At 40.9% G+C, this 17636-nt stretch overlaps 1 protein-coding gene across 5 annotated transcripts in view; it reads right to left on the reverse strand.

Moving 5' to 3' along the window:
- The window catches only part of LOC134644348 (protocadherin gamma-C5-like), a 306637-nt gene extending 291115 nt beyond the window's left edge, over positions 1-15522 (reverse strand). The window contains exon 1 of one of the 5 annotated variants that reach the window (XM_063497500.1): positions 13092-15522. In XM_063497500.1, coding sequence (XP_063353570.1) covers positions 13092-15482 — 2391 coding nt within the window. In that variant the 5' untranslated portion in view covers positions 15483-15522. Of the gene's footprint in view, positions 1-3616; positions 6123-8540; positions 11055-13091 lie in introns of those variants that run through there. The other 4 variants (XM_063497630.1, XM_063497542.1, XM_063497652.1 and 1 more) reach the window with 4 other exon arrangements.
- Between the last annotated feature and the right edge of the window lie 2114 nt (positions 15523-17636).

Consider the following 17636-nt stretch of genomic DNA (forward strand, 5'->3'; position numbering starts at 1 on the left):
GTTTCTGATAAATGGAAAAAAAAAACTGAATTCATGATGGGTGGAGTGCTGCATGTTCTTTTTCTTCCAGCCAACAGTGACACCATGTGTCTTTTTAACTTCACATCCGCATTTGAATAAAACTTCTTCAAGTCAAAAAAGAAAGAAAGACAGAAATCACATGAAGGTAGTGTTTACTCCCGTCGATACACTAAATTGGAAGAGCGAATTATGTTCTCGGTATATTATAATGAAAATAAACTAAACAGTACATGAAATATCAGCAAGTATAGCTACAGAATACAAATGACAAGGCTCAGAACCATGGACAGCGGCAGAGGAAATACTGAGACCGTTTTTAGACAGAAAAGAAGACAAATGCCGCAACGCTCGCACACACACAGTTAGAAAAAAGCAATTGAAATGGCGATTTCAATAATTTATTTCCGATTTATAGCAACTATGTTCATTAAAATATAGATAAGTAACAAATCAGAAGTAGACAGTCTTTTTGAGGAAAGTCAGTCCTTATACTAGAGTAGACATTATTAGAATGATGCATCGATGTACAAGTGTCATCTTACTGCTGATGGACGTGACTATAATTAAACACATTACATGCATTTTTGCACATTGACTCACAGCTTTATAACATATGCTCAACACCGTTCGGGAGGTCACGAGATAAACATGAGGTCGTGTAACTTAAAACGGAAACGCAAGCACGCGGTCGGACACACACACACACACACACACATACACATCTATATGTGAACTTGGTGTTATGTTTCACTTTTTAAATACTGAAGTGATGACACCACTTTGAGCACAAACAGCATGAAGCGTTGAAAGGGAAATCTCTTAATGGCTAAACTCCAGCTATTCATAACCATGAAGACAAGACAGTCCCTTTATGAAATCTGCAATAATACACTGTGTTGTACAAGCTTCATATGGTATTTCTTTATCTGAGACAAAAAGCAAACAAAATACTACTTGTCCAAGTATGGAACGCCAGGACTGACATAATAAATTAATTATACCATTAAATAATTAATTAAATGTGGCAATAATTAATTACAATTGGAAATAATTAACTAAATAAATATTTTTGACACATTTAATTAATTAAATAATTATTGCCACATTTAATTAATTATTTAATGGCGTATTTAATTAATTCATTATGTCAGTCCTGGCATTCCATATCCAAGCAGCAGCAAAGGAAATATCAAAGTAAAGTACAAGTCAGTCAACACTGCACTTCTTTGAATTTGAAACTGAACTTCTTTCTTAATGTCATCCATGAGTTGTGGACTACAACAGTCCCACCGGGAACACACGACAACTATTCATTTTTACTGAGTCAGTGCTGCAAATGTTAGTAGCTAACCAGTATTAATGAGCTCGCTGGCATTTGACAACCACCTAACAAATCCGTGTGTTTGTTGGTTTGAAGTTTCATGTTAGTGTAGTGGGTCAGATTTTGTAGACGATGTTTTGTTCCTACATGGTGTCTGTGAACGCAGCGTGAACATTTAATGGCCTATTCACTGATTTAGCTTTTGGTACTCATTTCTCCCATATATGGTGACGATCACACCCTGATCTTAATGTTGCAGATCAAATTCAGTCGAGTGGTTAGTACGATCCTCGTATGAAGTCTGCAGTTTGGTTAATAATAGCGTGGACAGAGGATAACTGTTCTTTTCTCTTGTTACAGGTACCCTGCTGCCATCTTGTTGAGTCTTGTTATTTCTCGTTGTTGTTTTCAGTGTCCTCTAGTGCCTTGTTTTGTTTTAACTTTGCTTTGTTTTATTATGTTTAATCTTGTCCTGTGCCGTTTGTGCCACACCGCACTTTGTTGGGGCCCAGGGTGGGTGCGCCTGATGCTGCATTTCTGTGGTATTTTAAAGGTTTTATATGTAGATGCATACACTCCTCTTCTGTTTATTTTTCACTGAGTCGTTCCCTATTTCTTGCTTGATTTATAGGTTTATTTCACTTTAGGTTTAGAGACGGACGCTTGCTGGGCAGCTAGGCACGTTTGGTCAGGTTGCCTCTTATGCATGCGAGTGTAAACGCCGGGATACGATTATAAAGCGCCTTTAGTTGCAGTGACAACTGCAATGCGAGGTGACGAGTGAGTAACTGGTGGCAGTCCTTGGGCACTACTCCCTGTAGGTTGCCTCCCAAAGGGACTTGTATTTAACTATATTAATTGGCTTTTTTGTTGAGCTGCTATTTTACTTGGAGCAACACAGTAACAGTGAGTCTTGTAGTTTTAAGCAATGTCTGGTAGTGGTGTTTTAGTTAAAGGTACAGTGGTATTGGAAGTCCTGCCACTAAATTTGCTGTTGTCTTTGTATCTCCACATTATTCAGATAATGCATTAAACAAACCTATTGACAATGACTTGCCTCGCCTCTTCTTTGTCAATAACGAGCCCGTGTGTCTTTGTAACTGGTAAAACCTTTGCACTGGTTAATGTGAAATTTCCTGGGGTGCAACTCCAACACCAGGTGGCGTTATCAGTTGAGTTACATTTTCAGTTTAATTCTCTGGCGCCACAATGGGATAGAAATAAACATGTAGCGCTCACCATCCAACAGACTGTCAACACACCTTTGAGAACAGCATTGTAACATGCGGTAACACTAATGTATACCGAGGTGCAATGTGGATGTACATGAGATGACAAAGAATTGAGCAGAAGAAATGAGATTATCAATACTGACAGCAGGAAGTGATGAATATCTGATAGCTATTGTTTCGGTAGTTAAAAAGGTGATTTAGTCATTTTAATGCTACATTGATGATAATAACACCCATTAAACATAATTGTGATTTACGCACAGAACGTCCCTTCGACTGGTCACTTACTTCCCCGACTATCGCTACAGTGGGTGGCTAAACGTTTTGATTTGACGGATTTGACGTCGGATGCACTTCCTGACGCAAGACGGGGGTTTCCCCTCTGTGCCTCTTTAAAAATAGAAGGAGGGATCCGTTCCTTAAACAACGAATGCGTTAACCACTACACCACGAATTAAACACGGGGACTTTCGAAATTACTTGAACTAATAAGTAAATCTTGAGTATAGGACCTTTGTTCGTCTTTCATGTGAAAGATCATTAACAGTACTGGTGCCGCCTTCAGTAAATCAGATGGTTTATGCGACAAAGTGTATCACCAATTTACTAATCATTACTTGTTAATTTAATGCCGTTGTTTATTTCGAGGTACTTTGCAGCGTTGTAAAAGCTGACCAGAAATCAGAGTGAAACTTGACTCGTCATCAGAAGAGTCTAACAAAATACACTGAAAGTTTCGGGTTGGAAATAAGAGGAAATTGATTACGTTCCAGTTTAATATTAATAGCTACGTTTCGCTATAAGCAACCCCCCAAGATTGACTTTGTTTGTAATATGATGAAAGGCGTTATTTTGAAAAAAATTTGAATTCATACACAAACACACAAAAAATGCAAGAAAGGGGAGATACTATATAGGAAAGACCCTGTAAATAACAAGAAGCCTCAGGTTCTACTTATCAAAGACAATACTATAAATGTAAAAACTTAAAGAAATAACAAAACACTGCAATTTTGATAACCTGGTTATTTCAGAATCCTACCTCTACTGAAGTATCGAGATCTTCAAATGGATCAGCAAAGTCTGATGGACTTTTCTTCAGAGTCTGGTCAGCAGGCAGCGTGTTGTCATTGTATGATGTCACAAACTTAAAGTCACTGGTTCTTGAACCTGTGGTCAGGTACGCGTCATAATTGTAAGTGCTGCGTAAAGTTCCTGTGCCATCAACATCTGCGTAATTAGGAGGGAGATAACCGCTGGGGATGGCAACTGCTCCGTCAAACAACAGTCTGGGCTTTCTCCTGCGACAAAACCTCAAACCCAGGATGATGATAATGAAAGTCAGGAAAAACGTGGACACAGACACCAGCGCAATGATCAGATAAGAGGTCAGCTTGGAATTGCTCTCATTATAAGACAGATCCTTCAGTTCTGGCACCTCAGCCAAGTTATCAGAAATTAGTAAATACATGGAACAGGTGGCAGACAGAGAGGGCTGTCCGTTATCTTTCACTGCCACTACAAGGTTCTGTTTCATGCTGTCAGATTCAGAAATGTCCCGCTGTGTCCTGATCTCTCCGCTGTGGACACCAATAGTAAAAAGTCCCGGATCAGTGGATTTGACTATATGATAGGACAGCCAGGCGTTCTGTCCGGAGTCGGCGTCCACCGCGATCACTTTGGACACCACAGAGCCTCCGTGTGCAGCTTTAGGGACCAGCTCGGTCATGAAGGAGTTGCCCTCTGGGGAGGGGTACAGGATCTGAGGAGAGTTGTCATTCACATCTGAGATGAACACACTCACGGTCACGTTGCTGCTGAGAGGAGGAGAACCGTTATCTCTGGCCATCACGTGGACTTTAAAACTCCTGAACTGTTCATAATCAAACGACCTCACAGCATGGATCACACCCGTGTCTCCGTTCACAGACAGATAGGAGGACACCGGGGCACCGTTCACCTCACCAGCTAACAGAGAATAAACCACTGTACCGTTCTGTCTCCAGTCGGGGTCTCGAGCACTAATGGAACATAAAGTGGAGCCCGGTTTGTTATTCTCACTCACATATGCGCTGTACGACTGCTCATCAAACACAGGTGGGTTGTCGTTGATGTCAGCTACAGATAACTGAACACTTTTAGAAGAGGACAGAGGTGGAGAGCCCTCGTCAGTGGCAGTGATTGTAATGTTGTAATCAGACACTAGTTCACGGTCCAGTTGTCCTGTGGTGACCAGAGAATAATAGTTTTTAATAGAAGGAACCAACTTAAAGGGGACACCCTGCTGGATCGAACAGCGGACCTGCCCGTTATTCTCAGAGTCTCTGTCCTGAACATTAATGATGCCCACCTCTGTACCAGGCGACACGTTTTCAGGAATGGAGTTAAACACCGATTCCAGAGAAACTGCTGGTGCATTGTCGTTTATGTCAGTAATCTCTAGTATAACTTTGGCATATGATTTTAGTCCTAAACCATCCTTGGCTTGCACTGGGATTTCAAAAGAGCTTCTGTCTTCAAAGTCAATTACAGCAGTTACTCTAATTTCTCCCGTTTTGTGTTCAATAGTAAACACATTCATATTATCATCAGATATGTGCCCTAAGTCATACGTTACATCTCCGTTCACTCCTTCGTCTGCGTCTGTCGCACTGACTTTAATCACTGGTGTATCTAAAGGAGAATTTTCAGGCAGACTGGCTTTATAAACGGCCTGGCTGAACACTGGGGCGTTATCATTGGCATCCACCACAGTGACGTGTATGACTACGGTACCGGATCTCCGAGGAGATCCACCGTCCAAAGCTGTGAGGAGTAAATTCATCTCTTTTTGTCTCTCTCGATCAAGTTTATTCTCTAGTACGAGTTCAACCTTGTTGCTGTCAGCAGCCAGAATAAAGATGTCGTTCTTTTGAAGCTCGTACCTTTGCACAGCATTTTGACCTATATCTGCGTCATGGGCCTGCTCTATTGAGAAGCGGCTACCCTTCTCGGTTGACTCGCTTATTTCCATCTCAATCAAATTTTCTCTGAATTTTGGCGAGTTGTCATTCACATCTTGAATATGAACACTTACACGATGAAGGTCCAAAGGATTTTGTAACACCAGATCCACTTGCACAACACATGAAGGTTTCTTGCCACAAAGGCTTTCTCTGTCGACTCTCTCCGATGTGATCAAATCTCCCGTTCTCAGATTAATGTCACAGTAACGCTTACGAGATCCATCAAAATCAATGCGAGCCTTTCGGGAAGATAAAGTCCTCAGATCAAGCCCAAGATCCTTGGCTATATTTCCAATCACGGAGTCTCGTTTCATCTCCTCTTGAATATTATAACTTAGATCTCCATGAGCGGTGCGCAGCGTTATAATAAGGGAGGCAAAGAAGAAGATCGTCCCTGGTATTGAAAATCCTTTGTCTCCCACCCTGACTCGAAAAGAGCCCATCTTGCAGCAATTATACTGTAAACAGTGGCAAAGTGAAATCTATTCCAAAATACACAGCAATCCTTAGAACTTTACAGCAAGGTACGGGGTCCTGAAGGTTCGGATATATGCGTTTTTCCAACAGTCTGCCTTTGATATCTAATCAGTAAGTGGAGTGGGTGGAGTGGCAAGTGTTTATTTTCCGTTAGTCAACAGCGACACCATGAGTCACCTTTTAATCTCCTTAGTATTCAATTAAATATTATTCACAAAAAAGTAAATCACTCCAAGACCGCTCTCGGCCGTATTTAACAGTTGTGAATATTATTTAAAACACATGAAGCATTCTTTGCTAACTGTGCCTGAGTAAGATGCCGATGTTATGCCACAACAGTTATTTAAAATGACATTTGGTTTGTTACCCTCAAATGTATACTGTTTGAGCCTCAACAAACCCTAACATTCTTGATTTTATTTTACATTTTTGTAATACACAAAAGTCCTAAGGTTCTCCTATTTGAGACAATAAGCTGAGGTAACTGAATTACACAAACCTACAGTTTTGATTACTGAAATTCACATGGAATTTCGGAGATACCAAACAAGTCTCCAGATCCAGTTACTCCAAGAACCCCTGGATCGTATTTCAGCACCATGGACGGGTACTGTAAGATTTGGCATGGTTATTGCGCAACGTGTTGTCTCCTAAAATCAATGAGAGATAACTATACAACTATAAAGACTAATTTATTTTTAAAACTCTACCCAAAGCTAACTACTGCAAAACTGAAGCTTTGTTTCCATCACATTGCCTAAAAAGTGAACCAGTTGACCCTGCCGAGACCTGGAAACGACATTATAAAAGAATGAGCAGGCTACTACTGCACTCTAAATACACTTTTCCACTTTTCTTTAAACAAAATGTCATTGGCGCTCAATGCCACTGCTCAAAAGTTTCAGTGTCATGTTGAAATGTCGTTTTGCTTGAATGAAAAGCAAATTATTTTTCATTTATTATAATTTTAAATTAGAAATGTTACAAATTTTATTTTATTTTTAAAAAATGAATTATTGGAAATAATTAGATTTTTTTTGTTGTTGTTGGAATTTCTGTGTAGCTATTCAAAGGTCCATTTCCTGCAAGCAAAAATATCTGTTTCAATTGCATGTGTTCACCTGTTGCTCATAAATCCCAGTTCAAATTCATCCCAAATTCAGTTATGTTAGCAAAGCCAAAAACTGTTAGATTACTTGGAAAATAAATTGAGTTATTTGTCTGTGGGTTTAATTAATGCTAAAATGGCCCCAATTTTTTTCTTAAACACTGAGTTGTTCTTAATGACTGTTGCATAATGACTGAAACTAGCACCACTGAAGGAACAATGGGCTGGGAGTTGACTTTTGAAGTCCAGATGTAGTCTCCCAGGTCTCAGCTGGTATGGTTCTCTACGCCACCAAATTTAGGGGAATGGTGGATGTGCAGGGGGTCACCGAGGACGTTGACTCGTAGCAGGGGAGACTGTAGCCAAGAGAACTAACACTACACATAAAAAAAGGTTTAAGAAGAGGTGATTGTGTTTTAACAGTCTGTTTGTAGAGTTGTCATGGTGATGACTAGACCTTGCGTTTTGGGGGTACACCGTCCCTTTAAGAGCCACCTTAAGCCAGAGCATGCATGTACTCAGGTTCGCATCACGCACTGCGCACTGCAAGCGGGAGCACTAGAGAGTTAGAGGCTGCAAAAGTTTGCGTGGCTATCTACACGTGAGGTAAATGTGCTAGAAAAGTGTAAAATACTGCAAAATATTGTCGTCAGTGTTGTCGGAGACAGTAATTAGCCAAAGAAGCTAAGTTTATTATGCGATGACTCAGTGTTTGTGATGATTTTTGTAGAATTCTGAACGTGCGACGGGTGTATGTTCGTTACGTGCTGTGAGCAGGATTGAAGAGCGGGTTGGCGTGAGTAATGACAGAGTGTCCTAACAGATTTCAAAGTTGTTAAGTTTATACTGTTGTTCACTTTGCACAACTTTTTATGTTTCTGTCTGATTCAGAGGGGAGATCACTTGCTGTGTGATTCCTGCGTGTGTACTTCGGCTGTGTAGAGAAATCAAAGTGAGTTCATGATGTTCTCCCTTAAAAATGTACAAGTTAAAATGAGAGTTTACAGTGCACTTCTGTGTCAGTTGAAATGTGAATTATGGGTTCCAAAGAACAATTTTTCTTTTTGTATATTTGTTTCTTGACAGGTCACTACTGTTGTCTATACTGATTGAGTTCTGATATGGACTTTGATGTTGCTGTTGTCTCAGACCCTGAAAGGCAGTTTTATGTGGGCCAGTGGAATAGTTAAATGTGACTGTTTTCACTCAAAAAAATAAACTTAAAACTGTGCTTTCCTGAACACAGTTGGTGGGAAAAACCTTTTCGCACCTTTGTGGTCTTCCTACCTAATTTTGTTGTGCAAGAAACTGAACAATGACAATAAAAGTTCTAAGTCTAAGTTTATATATGTGGGAAAGAAGTTGCGTTTTTCTACCTCAGAAGATGTGGTGATGTCTTCAAACGGATCAGCAAAATCTGATGAACTTTTCTTCAGAGTCTGGTCAGCAGGCAGCGTGTTGTCATTGTATGATGTCACAAATTTAAAGTCACTGGTTCTAGAGCCCGTGGTCAGGTATGCGTCATAATTGTAAGTGCTGCGTAAAGTTCCTGTGCCATCAACATCTGCGTAATTAGGAGGGAGATAACCGCTGGGGATGGCGACTGCTCCATCAAACAACAGTCTGGGCTTTCTCCTGCGACAAAACCTCAAACCCAGGATGATGATGATGAAAGTCAGAAAAAACGTGGACACAGACACCAGCGCGATGATCAGATAAGAGGTCAGTTTGGAATTGCTCTCATTATAAGACAGATCCTTCAGTTCTGGCACCTCAGCCAAGTTATCAGAAATGAGTAAATACATGGAACAGGTGGCAGACAGAGAGGGCTGTCCGTTATCTTTCACAGCCACTACAAGGTTCTGTTTCATGCTGTCAGATTCAGAAATGTCCCGCTGTGTCCTGATCTCTCCGCTGTGGACACCAATGGTAAAAAGTCCCGGATCAGTGGATTTGACTATTTGATAGGACAGCCAGGCGTTCTGTCCGGAGTCCGCGTCCACCGCGATCACTTTGGACACCAGAGTGCCTCCGTGTGCAGCTTTGGGGACCAGCTCGGTCATGAAGGAGTTGCCCTCCGGGGAGGGGTACAGGATCTGAGGAGAGTTGTCATTCACATCTGAGATGAACACACTCACGGTCACGTTGCTGCTGAGAGGAGGAGAACCGTTGTCTCTGGCCATCACGTGGACTTTGAATGTCCTGAACTGTTCATAATCAAACGACCTCACAGCGTGGATCACACCCGTGTCTCCGTTCACAGACAGATAGGAGGACACCGGGGCACCGTTCACCTCACCAGCTAAAAGAGAATAAACCACTGTACCGTTCTGTCTCCAGTCGGGGTCTCGAGCACTAACGGAACATAAAGTGGAGCCAGGTTTGTTATTCTCACTCACATATGCACTGTACGACTGTTCCTCAAACACAGGTGGGTTGTCGTTGATGTCAGCTACAGATAACTGAACACTTTTAGAAGAGGACAGAGGTGGAGAGCCCTCGTCAGTGGCAGTGATTGTAATGTTGTAATCAGACACTAGTTCACGGTCCAGTTGTCCTGTGGTCACCAGAGAATAATAGTTTTTAATAGACGGAACCAACTTAAAGGGGACACCCTGTTGGATTGAACAGCGGACCTGCCCGTTATTCCCGGAGTCTCTGTCCTGAACATTAATGATGCCCACCTCTGTACCAGGCGGCACGTTCTCCGGTGTGGGGTTAGACACTGAATTTAGATATATAACTGGTGCATTATCATTTACATCAGTTACATCTATTAACACTTTGGTGTAAGAAGTTAGACCTAAACCATCTTTCGCTTCTGCTCTCATTTCAAAAGAATTTCTGTCTTCAAAGTCAATCACAGCAGTTACTTTAATTTTTCCCGTTTTAGGATCAATGGAAAATACATTTATGTCGTCGTCAGACACGTGACTTAAGTCATACGTTACATCTCCGTTCACTCCTTCGTCTCCGTCTGTGGCACTGACTTTAATCACTGGTGTATCTAAAGGAGAATTTTCAGGCAGACTGGCTTTATAAACGGCCTGGCTGAACACTGGTGCGTTATCATTAGCATCCAGCACAGTGACGTGTATAACTACGGAACCGGATCTCTGAGGAGATCCACCGTCCAAAGCTGTGAGGAGTAAATTCATCTCGCTTTGTTTCTCTCGATCAAGAGTGTTTTCCAGTACGAGTTCAACCTTGTTGCTATCAACAGCCAGAATAAAGTTGTCGTTCTTTTGAAGCTCGTACCTTTGCACAGCATTTTGACCTATATCTGCGTCACGGGCCTGCTCTATTGAGAAGCGGCTACCCTTAACTGCTGACTCGCTTATTTCCATCTCAATCAAATTCTTTTTGAATTTTGGCGAGTTGTCGTTCACGTCTTGTATATGAAGACTTACACGATGAAGCTCTAACGGATTTTCTAACACCAGATCCACTTGCACAACACATGAAGGTTTCTTGGCACAGAGGCTTTCTCTGTCGATTCTCTCCAATGTGATCAGATCCCCCGTTCTCATATTAATATCACAGTAACGCTTATGAGTGCCCTCAAAATTAACACGAGCCTTCCGGGAAGATAAAGTCCTCAAATCAAAACCGAGATCCTTGGCTATATTTCCAATTGCTGAGTCTCGTTTAATCTCCTCGGGAAAGGAATAGCTCAGATCTCCACAAACGAGCTGCAGTGTTACAAAAATGGAAGAAATGCAGAAGATCGGGCCTTGCGTTGAAAATCCTTTGTCCCGCATCCTGACAAAAATCGACCGTCAATTTCAAAGAAAATGTACTGTGCAGCACAAAAAAAAAGAAGGTCGGACCAAGACAACTAAATGTTCGGTTATCTGGAAACAATTTGCGCCATCTCTATCCGGGATTTTACCAGATTATCCAGACACTTTACAACTGATTTCGATGCAATAGTGGGTGGAGTGGCGAGAGATTATTTTCTGTTAGACAAGGGCGACACCACGAGTTACTTTATCATCTTCACACCAGAACGTATTGGAATATTTTCGCAATTTAAATCCGGATTGTGGCAGCAATTCATCATATTTAAATTACCTGTGATTATCATCTTAAAACTTCCGTGTGATTTCTGCAATATAATAGACTAAGCACGGGATGAAGGTCTTCACTTCACAGGTATACCGTATGCCTGTCCGTGTAAACGAGATGTGGATTGTAATTTATACATATATTGCCTTTGCTTTTGCTAGGTAAAAGTTTGCATAAACCGTATTCCTAAACATTATTATTGCGAAATATTTAAATCTTCAAAAGAGATTGCCAACTTAACTTTGAGTGTATAAACACTGTACATTTTTAACAGTAAAAGAACACGTTATCCTAAAGTGCGTCAGGGCATTTGGATGAGTTACAATACATTATAAATTTTGTTATATATGAAAATAATTAATATGACAGAAATGCATTCTGAATAGCCGAGACACAAAAATACATTTTCCTACTGGGCTGCGCGAGAACACCAGAAGAGCCTTTCAGTGCCACACAGAGCTGTTTTTACATTTTATGTTGTTAGGGCCTACTGTTTCAAGAGCATGTAGTAGTAGTAATAATAATAATAATAATTGTCCATTCATAGTCATGAAGCGAAAACCATGCCTGGGCTGACACAGAGACAATAGCCCGTTTTTAATTACACTTCCTAAGACCTTACCATCGATTAAACATGGCGAAGTCTTGTAAAAATGTTCCATCAGTCCAGAAGCCTGTTACTTGTGGCATCTCCTTTTGTGCTGGGGTGTGAAGTTAACCACAGTTAACCATCCCACCCCCCAGGCGAGCATGATACAACAGAAGAGGTATGTATCGCGCTCTTCTCAATATTGGTAGTTTTGGACATAAACTATTCTCTGCCTCGAACTGGTTGCAAGGTAGAAATTGCTGGCATGTTGTGTCATCTGTTGCTACTGGGTCGGGAAGCGCTCCTCTCCTGTCTAGGTGGAGTAGTTCAGTGGGCCTGGTATGTATTAGCTAACCTTTCCTCTGCGTTTGGCTTTGAATTTAAATTGCCGATTTATTAAATGTAATATGTCACTTTTCATATATGAAAGCAGCTGCCTCTCTTCGGGATGCCTCGCTGTTGTGTTTCTCCGTTTTGTATTTCTCTTTGGTTCTCGTTTATGCTGCTTTATTTCTTTTTTTTTTTTTTTTTGTTATGTTATGATTTGTTCACTGGTATTGTTTGCGTCGGCGGCATTCAGCGGTGCTTCGCTCCTCGCTCTGCCACTGTTCGACATCCTAATTGAGACCTTAATTATTTTAATTTATGTAAGTTTCTGTACATATCTGATGTAAGGTTAATGTTGCAATTATATTTATTTCACCAAGAATCGTTTAATTTATTTCGCTAGAACTGTTGTTACGTTAATGTAGCCTATTATAGGATTCCTTGGTGTAAAGTTACATTAAAGCATTCTCCCTACCCCCCATGGTTGAATGTATAGAAATTTAAAAACTAGCTTTGTTTTGTTTGGTTGTTTGTTTGTTTTTTGTTTGTTTTGTTTGTTTTGGTTTGGGGGTTTTTTTGGGGGGGGGGGGGGGGGGGTGTATTGCTTTGTTTTAGAATACTAAGGTTGCATTTCCGAATTTCGGAAGCTTGTCTCCTGCCACATCTTTAGTGGAACGAACCTGTGCGCCTTACTGGTGCTTTTAGTTATTTCGTTGGGTGAAATTCCCGAGCTGGCGATGTTGGCAACTTTTTGCTGCCATAACTATTGTGGGAATAGTGAATTTAAAGGGCAAACACTAAATACACTGTTTCATACCCTCGTGTTGCGACAAACAACTTCGATTGACAGTGTAAGATTAGATTGTACTTCGTAAGAGAACAATGTAGCCAGAGAAATATTAAAGACGTTTAACTTAAATGGAAAAGTTCTGAGCATCCCTACCTCTTCAAATGCCTCCACAACTTCAAACGGATCAGCAAAGTCTGATGGACTTTTCTTCAGAGTCTGGTCCGCAGGCAGCGTGTTGTCATTGTATGATGTCACAAACTTAAAGTCACTGGTTCTAGAACCTGTAGTCAGGTATGCGTCATAGTTGTAAGTGCTGCGTAAAGTTCCTGTGCCATCAACATCTGCGTAATTAGGAGGGAGATAACCGCTGGGGATGGCAACTGCTCCGTCAAACAACAGTCTGGGCTTTCTCCTGCGACAAAACCTCAAACCCAGGATGATGATAATGAAAGTCAGAAAAAACGTGGACACAGACACCAGCGCGATGATCAGATAAGAGGTCAGTTTGGAATTGGTCTCATTATAAGACAGATCCTTCAGTTCTGGCACCTCAGCCAAGTTATCAGAAATAAGTAAATACATGGAACAGGTTGCAGACAGAGAGGGCTGTCCGTTATCTTTCACAGCCACTACAAGGTTCTGTTTCATGCTGTCAGATTCAGAAATGTCCCGCACTGTCCTGATCTCTCCGCTGTGGACACCAATGGTAAAAAGTCCCGGATCAGTGGATTTGACTATATGATAGGACAGCCAGGCGTTCTGTCCGGAGTCCGCGTCCACCGCGATCACTTTGGACACCAGAGTGCCTCCGTGTGCAGCTTTGGGGACCAGCTCGGTCATGAAGGAGTTGCCCTCCGGGGAGGGGTACAGGATCTGAGGAGAGTTGTCATTCACATCTGAGATGAACACACTCACAGTTACGTTGCTGCTGAGAGGAGGAGAACCGTTGTCTCTGGCCATCACGTGGACTTTAAAACTACTGAACTGTTCATAATCAAACGACCTCACAGCGTGGATCACACCCGTGTCTCCGTTCACAGACAGATAGGAGGACACCGGGGCACCGTTCACCTCACCAGCTAACAGAGAATAAACCACTGTACCGTTCTGTCTCCAGTCGGGGTCTCGAGCACTAACGGAACATAAAGTGGAGCCCGGTTTGTTATTCTCACTCACATATGCACTGTACGACTGCTCATCAAACACAGGCGAGTTGTCGTTGATATCAGCTACAGATAACTGAACACTTTTAGAAGAGGACAGAGGTGGAGAGCCCTCGTCAGTGGCAGTGATTGTAATGTTGTAATCAGACACTAGTTCACGGTCCAGTTGTCCTGCGGTCACCAGAGAATAATAGTTTTTAATAGACGGAACCAACTTAAAGGGGACACCCTGTTGGATCGAACAGCGGACCTGCCCGTTATTCTCAGAGTCTCTGTCCTGAACATTAATGATGCCCACCTCTGTACCAGTTGGCACGTTCTCCGGTGTGGGGTTAGTGAGTGATTTTACAAATATCCCTGGGGCATTATCATTTACATCAGTTACATCTATTAACACTTTGGCGTAAGAAGTTAGACCTAAACCATCTTTCGCTTCTGCTCTCATTTCAAAAGAATTTCTTTCTTCAAAGTCAATCACAGCAGTTACTTTAATTTCTCCCGTTTTAGGGTCAATGGAAAATACATTTATGTCGTCGTCAGACACGTGACTTAAGTCATACGTTACATCTCCGTTCAGTCTTTCGTCTGCGTCTGTGGCACTGACCTTAATCACTGTTGTATCTAAAGGACAGTTTTCAGGCAGACTGGCTTTATAAACGGCCTGGCTGAACACTGGTGCGTTATCATTAGCATCCAGCACAGTGACGTGTATGACTACGGAACCGGATCTCTGAGGAGATCCACCGTCCAAAGCTGTGAGAAGTAAATTCATCTCGCTTTGTTTCTCTCTATCAAGAGTGTTTTCCAGTACGAGTTCAACCTTGTTGCTATCAACAGCCAGAATAAAGTTGTCGTTCTTTTGAAGCTCGTACCTTTGCACAGCATTTTGACCTATATCTGCGTCATGGGCCTGCTCTATTGAGAAGCGGTTACCTCTGTCTGCCGACTCGCGTATTTCCATCTCAATCAAATTCTTTTTGAATTTTGGCGAGTTGTCGTTCACGTCTTGTATATGAAGACTTACACGATGAAGCTCTAAAGGATTTTCTAACACCAGATCCACTTGCACAACACATGAAGGTTTCTTGCCACAAAGGCTTTCTCTGTCGATTCTCTCCTTTGTGATCAGATCCCCCGTTCTCAGATTAATATTACAGTAGCTTTTACGAGATCCCTCAAAATCAACACGAGCTTTCCGGGAAGATAAAGTCATCAGATCAAAACCGAGATCCTTGGCTATATTTCCAATCACGGAGTCTCGTTTCATCTCCTCGGGAAAAGAATAGCTCAGATCTCCGTAAGCGAGCTGCAGTGTTATAATAAAGCAAGCAAAGCAGAAGATCGGGTCTACCGCCGGAAATCTTTTGCCGTCTGCCATCATGGGACAAAAGACCCGTAAGAAGAAAAAGAAATTGCTGTGCACAAAAACAAAGTATTATTCCAAAAAAAATTAAAGATGGAAACAAAATAGAATTCGTGCAACGAGCGGATTCCTCTGAACAACTATAACTGATATTTATGCAGTAATAGTGGGTGGAGATGAATGTGCTGCTTTTGTGCTAGCCCACAGCGGCACCAAGAGTTGCTTCTATCTAGTTACACTTACATGTCATCATATCAAGAGTCTCTAAACCCATATTCATTTATCATACGAAAAACAAATCTTCCTCGGAATGCTTTTTCATCATTGATGAGCATCGCATACATTATGGTGTCAAATATTAAGGCTTAATTATGGCGCAAAACTAAACGTTTCAGCACCACGGTTACAGCTCTCTCTATTCCGTAGGTTTGACTGATTACGGATCCCGAGACAATCATGTGCAAAATGTGCTCACTTTGAATCATTTTATTACAAGTGTTAACTCTTGAGAAATCTATGAAATCATATTGTGTTCCTGAAATGTTATCTAGGTAATATATTTATAGTAAAAATCTTCTGATAAAAGATATGTATGATGTGTTTAAGGAATTCTACTTTTCCATTTCCATTTTTGAATAAAGTGTTCACATGACTTGATTGAATGAACATTTAAAATATTAAACGATTATTACTACAAGCAGGAACAGCAAAAGACTTGCGTAATAGAACTGAGTGGAAGTAGTAATATCAAAGATAAAAACACATTTAGAAAATAAAAAAATGTGCCTAGTTGTTTCAGGACCATGGACAGAGACAGCAGAGTGCCGAGTAGCGAGTAGCACTGGCAGCCACTGACACTATAAAAATATCAGTACTGCGTTTTCTGAATTTACACTTTGTCCCAGTTGGGGCCCTTAGCTGTTACAGAATGCCAGGTTCCATAATGAGAAATGAGATTTGCTCGCTCTGTCTCTCTTTCTCTCTCTCTACAGAAAACAGTGTGTGAAACAATTCTCTGAGCTGCTTCTAATGCCATGTCAGCTTCACCATGCCAAAACATTTCTTCTTCCTCCTTCCCCTAAATACTAGTTGTCATCTAGTAAATTTAAAAACAGAAAACTAAACTCTGACAGCACTGAAATTGCCTTTGGAGAGTCTGAAGATTCATTTAAATACTAGATGGCACTATGGACTCAATTAAAGGGTGATGCTAACTATTTTGTCTTTAGTATTTAGGTTAACCTTTCAATCTACCCCTCTCTTATTTCTTACTTTTTGCATTCTCGATTGCGCTTGTGCATCTTCTCTTCTTATTTAGGTCCCTCGCACTAGAAATGTGAGCAGAAGGAGCCACAAAGTGAGACAATGAGAAAGGAGTAGATACTACAGCTTTAACAGAGACACACATACACACAAAGATTGAAGGAGAAAACTTTGATCTGAGGTCAAATAACTGAAACTACTTTTGAATACAAAGAAGTAGTAGTATGAAGAGTCCTCCTTCCATCATGGATTGTCTATTTCAGCTGTGTGTCACACCTCTTTTATACACTCCAGGTAAAAACACTTTGCAAATGGATGCATGCATGCCTCCTCTCTCCTGTGTCTTCCACATGCATTTCAGGAACTGAAACATTGTTTGTCATGGTGTACTAAGAGTAATTTTGGGGTCACAGGATGGAGGAAAGAGGTGATGAGGAGGCAAAAATAAATTTAATAAATATGAGATGTTTTAGCTCATTTTACTTCCTGCCGCTGTCTTTGTCCAACTGTTCTCTTTCCGGATTTGCATTGTTCTTCTGTTTGAATCATCTTCGTTGGACTCTTGTTTGGACTCATTCTTCTCCCCCTCTGTAACTTTTTTCTGTCATCCATAAGTTCAATGAAATAACCTTTTGTTGCAACATTTTTGTTTGCCTCCTTTCTGTGCTCCCTTTTGTATCCTCCTTTGAACAGATTCTAAATCATAAGAATAAGTCATTTAAATAAATAAAGAAGATATATATTTAGTTAAAACAAAAGTTAAATTTAAAATTTAAAATGTTAAATTTAATGGAATCTGATCAAATAAACTTTATTTTATTGATATAAATTTAGTTTATACCTGACACATTTTCCCCAAACATTAAGTATTTGGATAAATAAACCCTTGATTTTATATATTTTAGTGCA

Source organism: Pelmatolapia mariae, linkage group LG2, assembly GCF_036321145.2.
Source record: "Pelmatolapia mariae isolate MD_Pm_ZW linkage group LG2, Pm_UMD_F_2, whole genome shotgun sequence".
Lineage (NCBI taxonomy): Eukaryota > Metazoa > Chordata > Actinopteri > Cichliformes > Cichlidae > Pelmatolapia > Pelmatolapia mariae.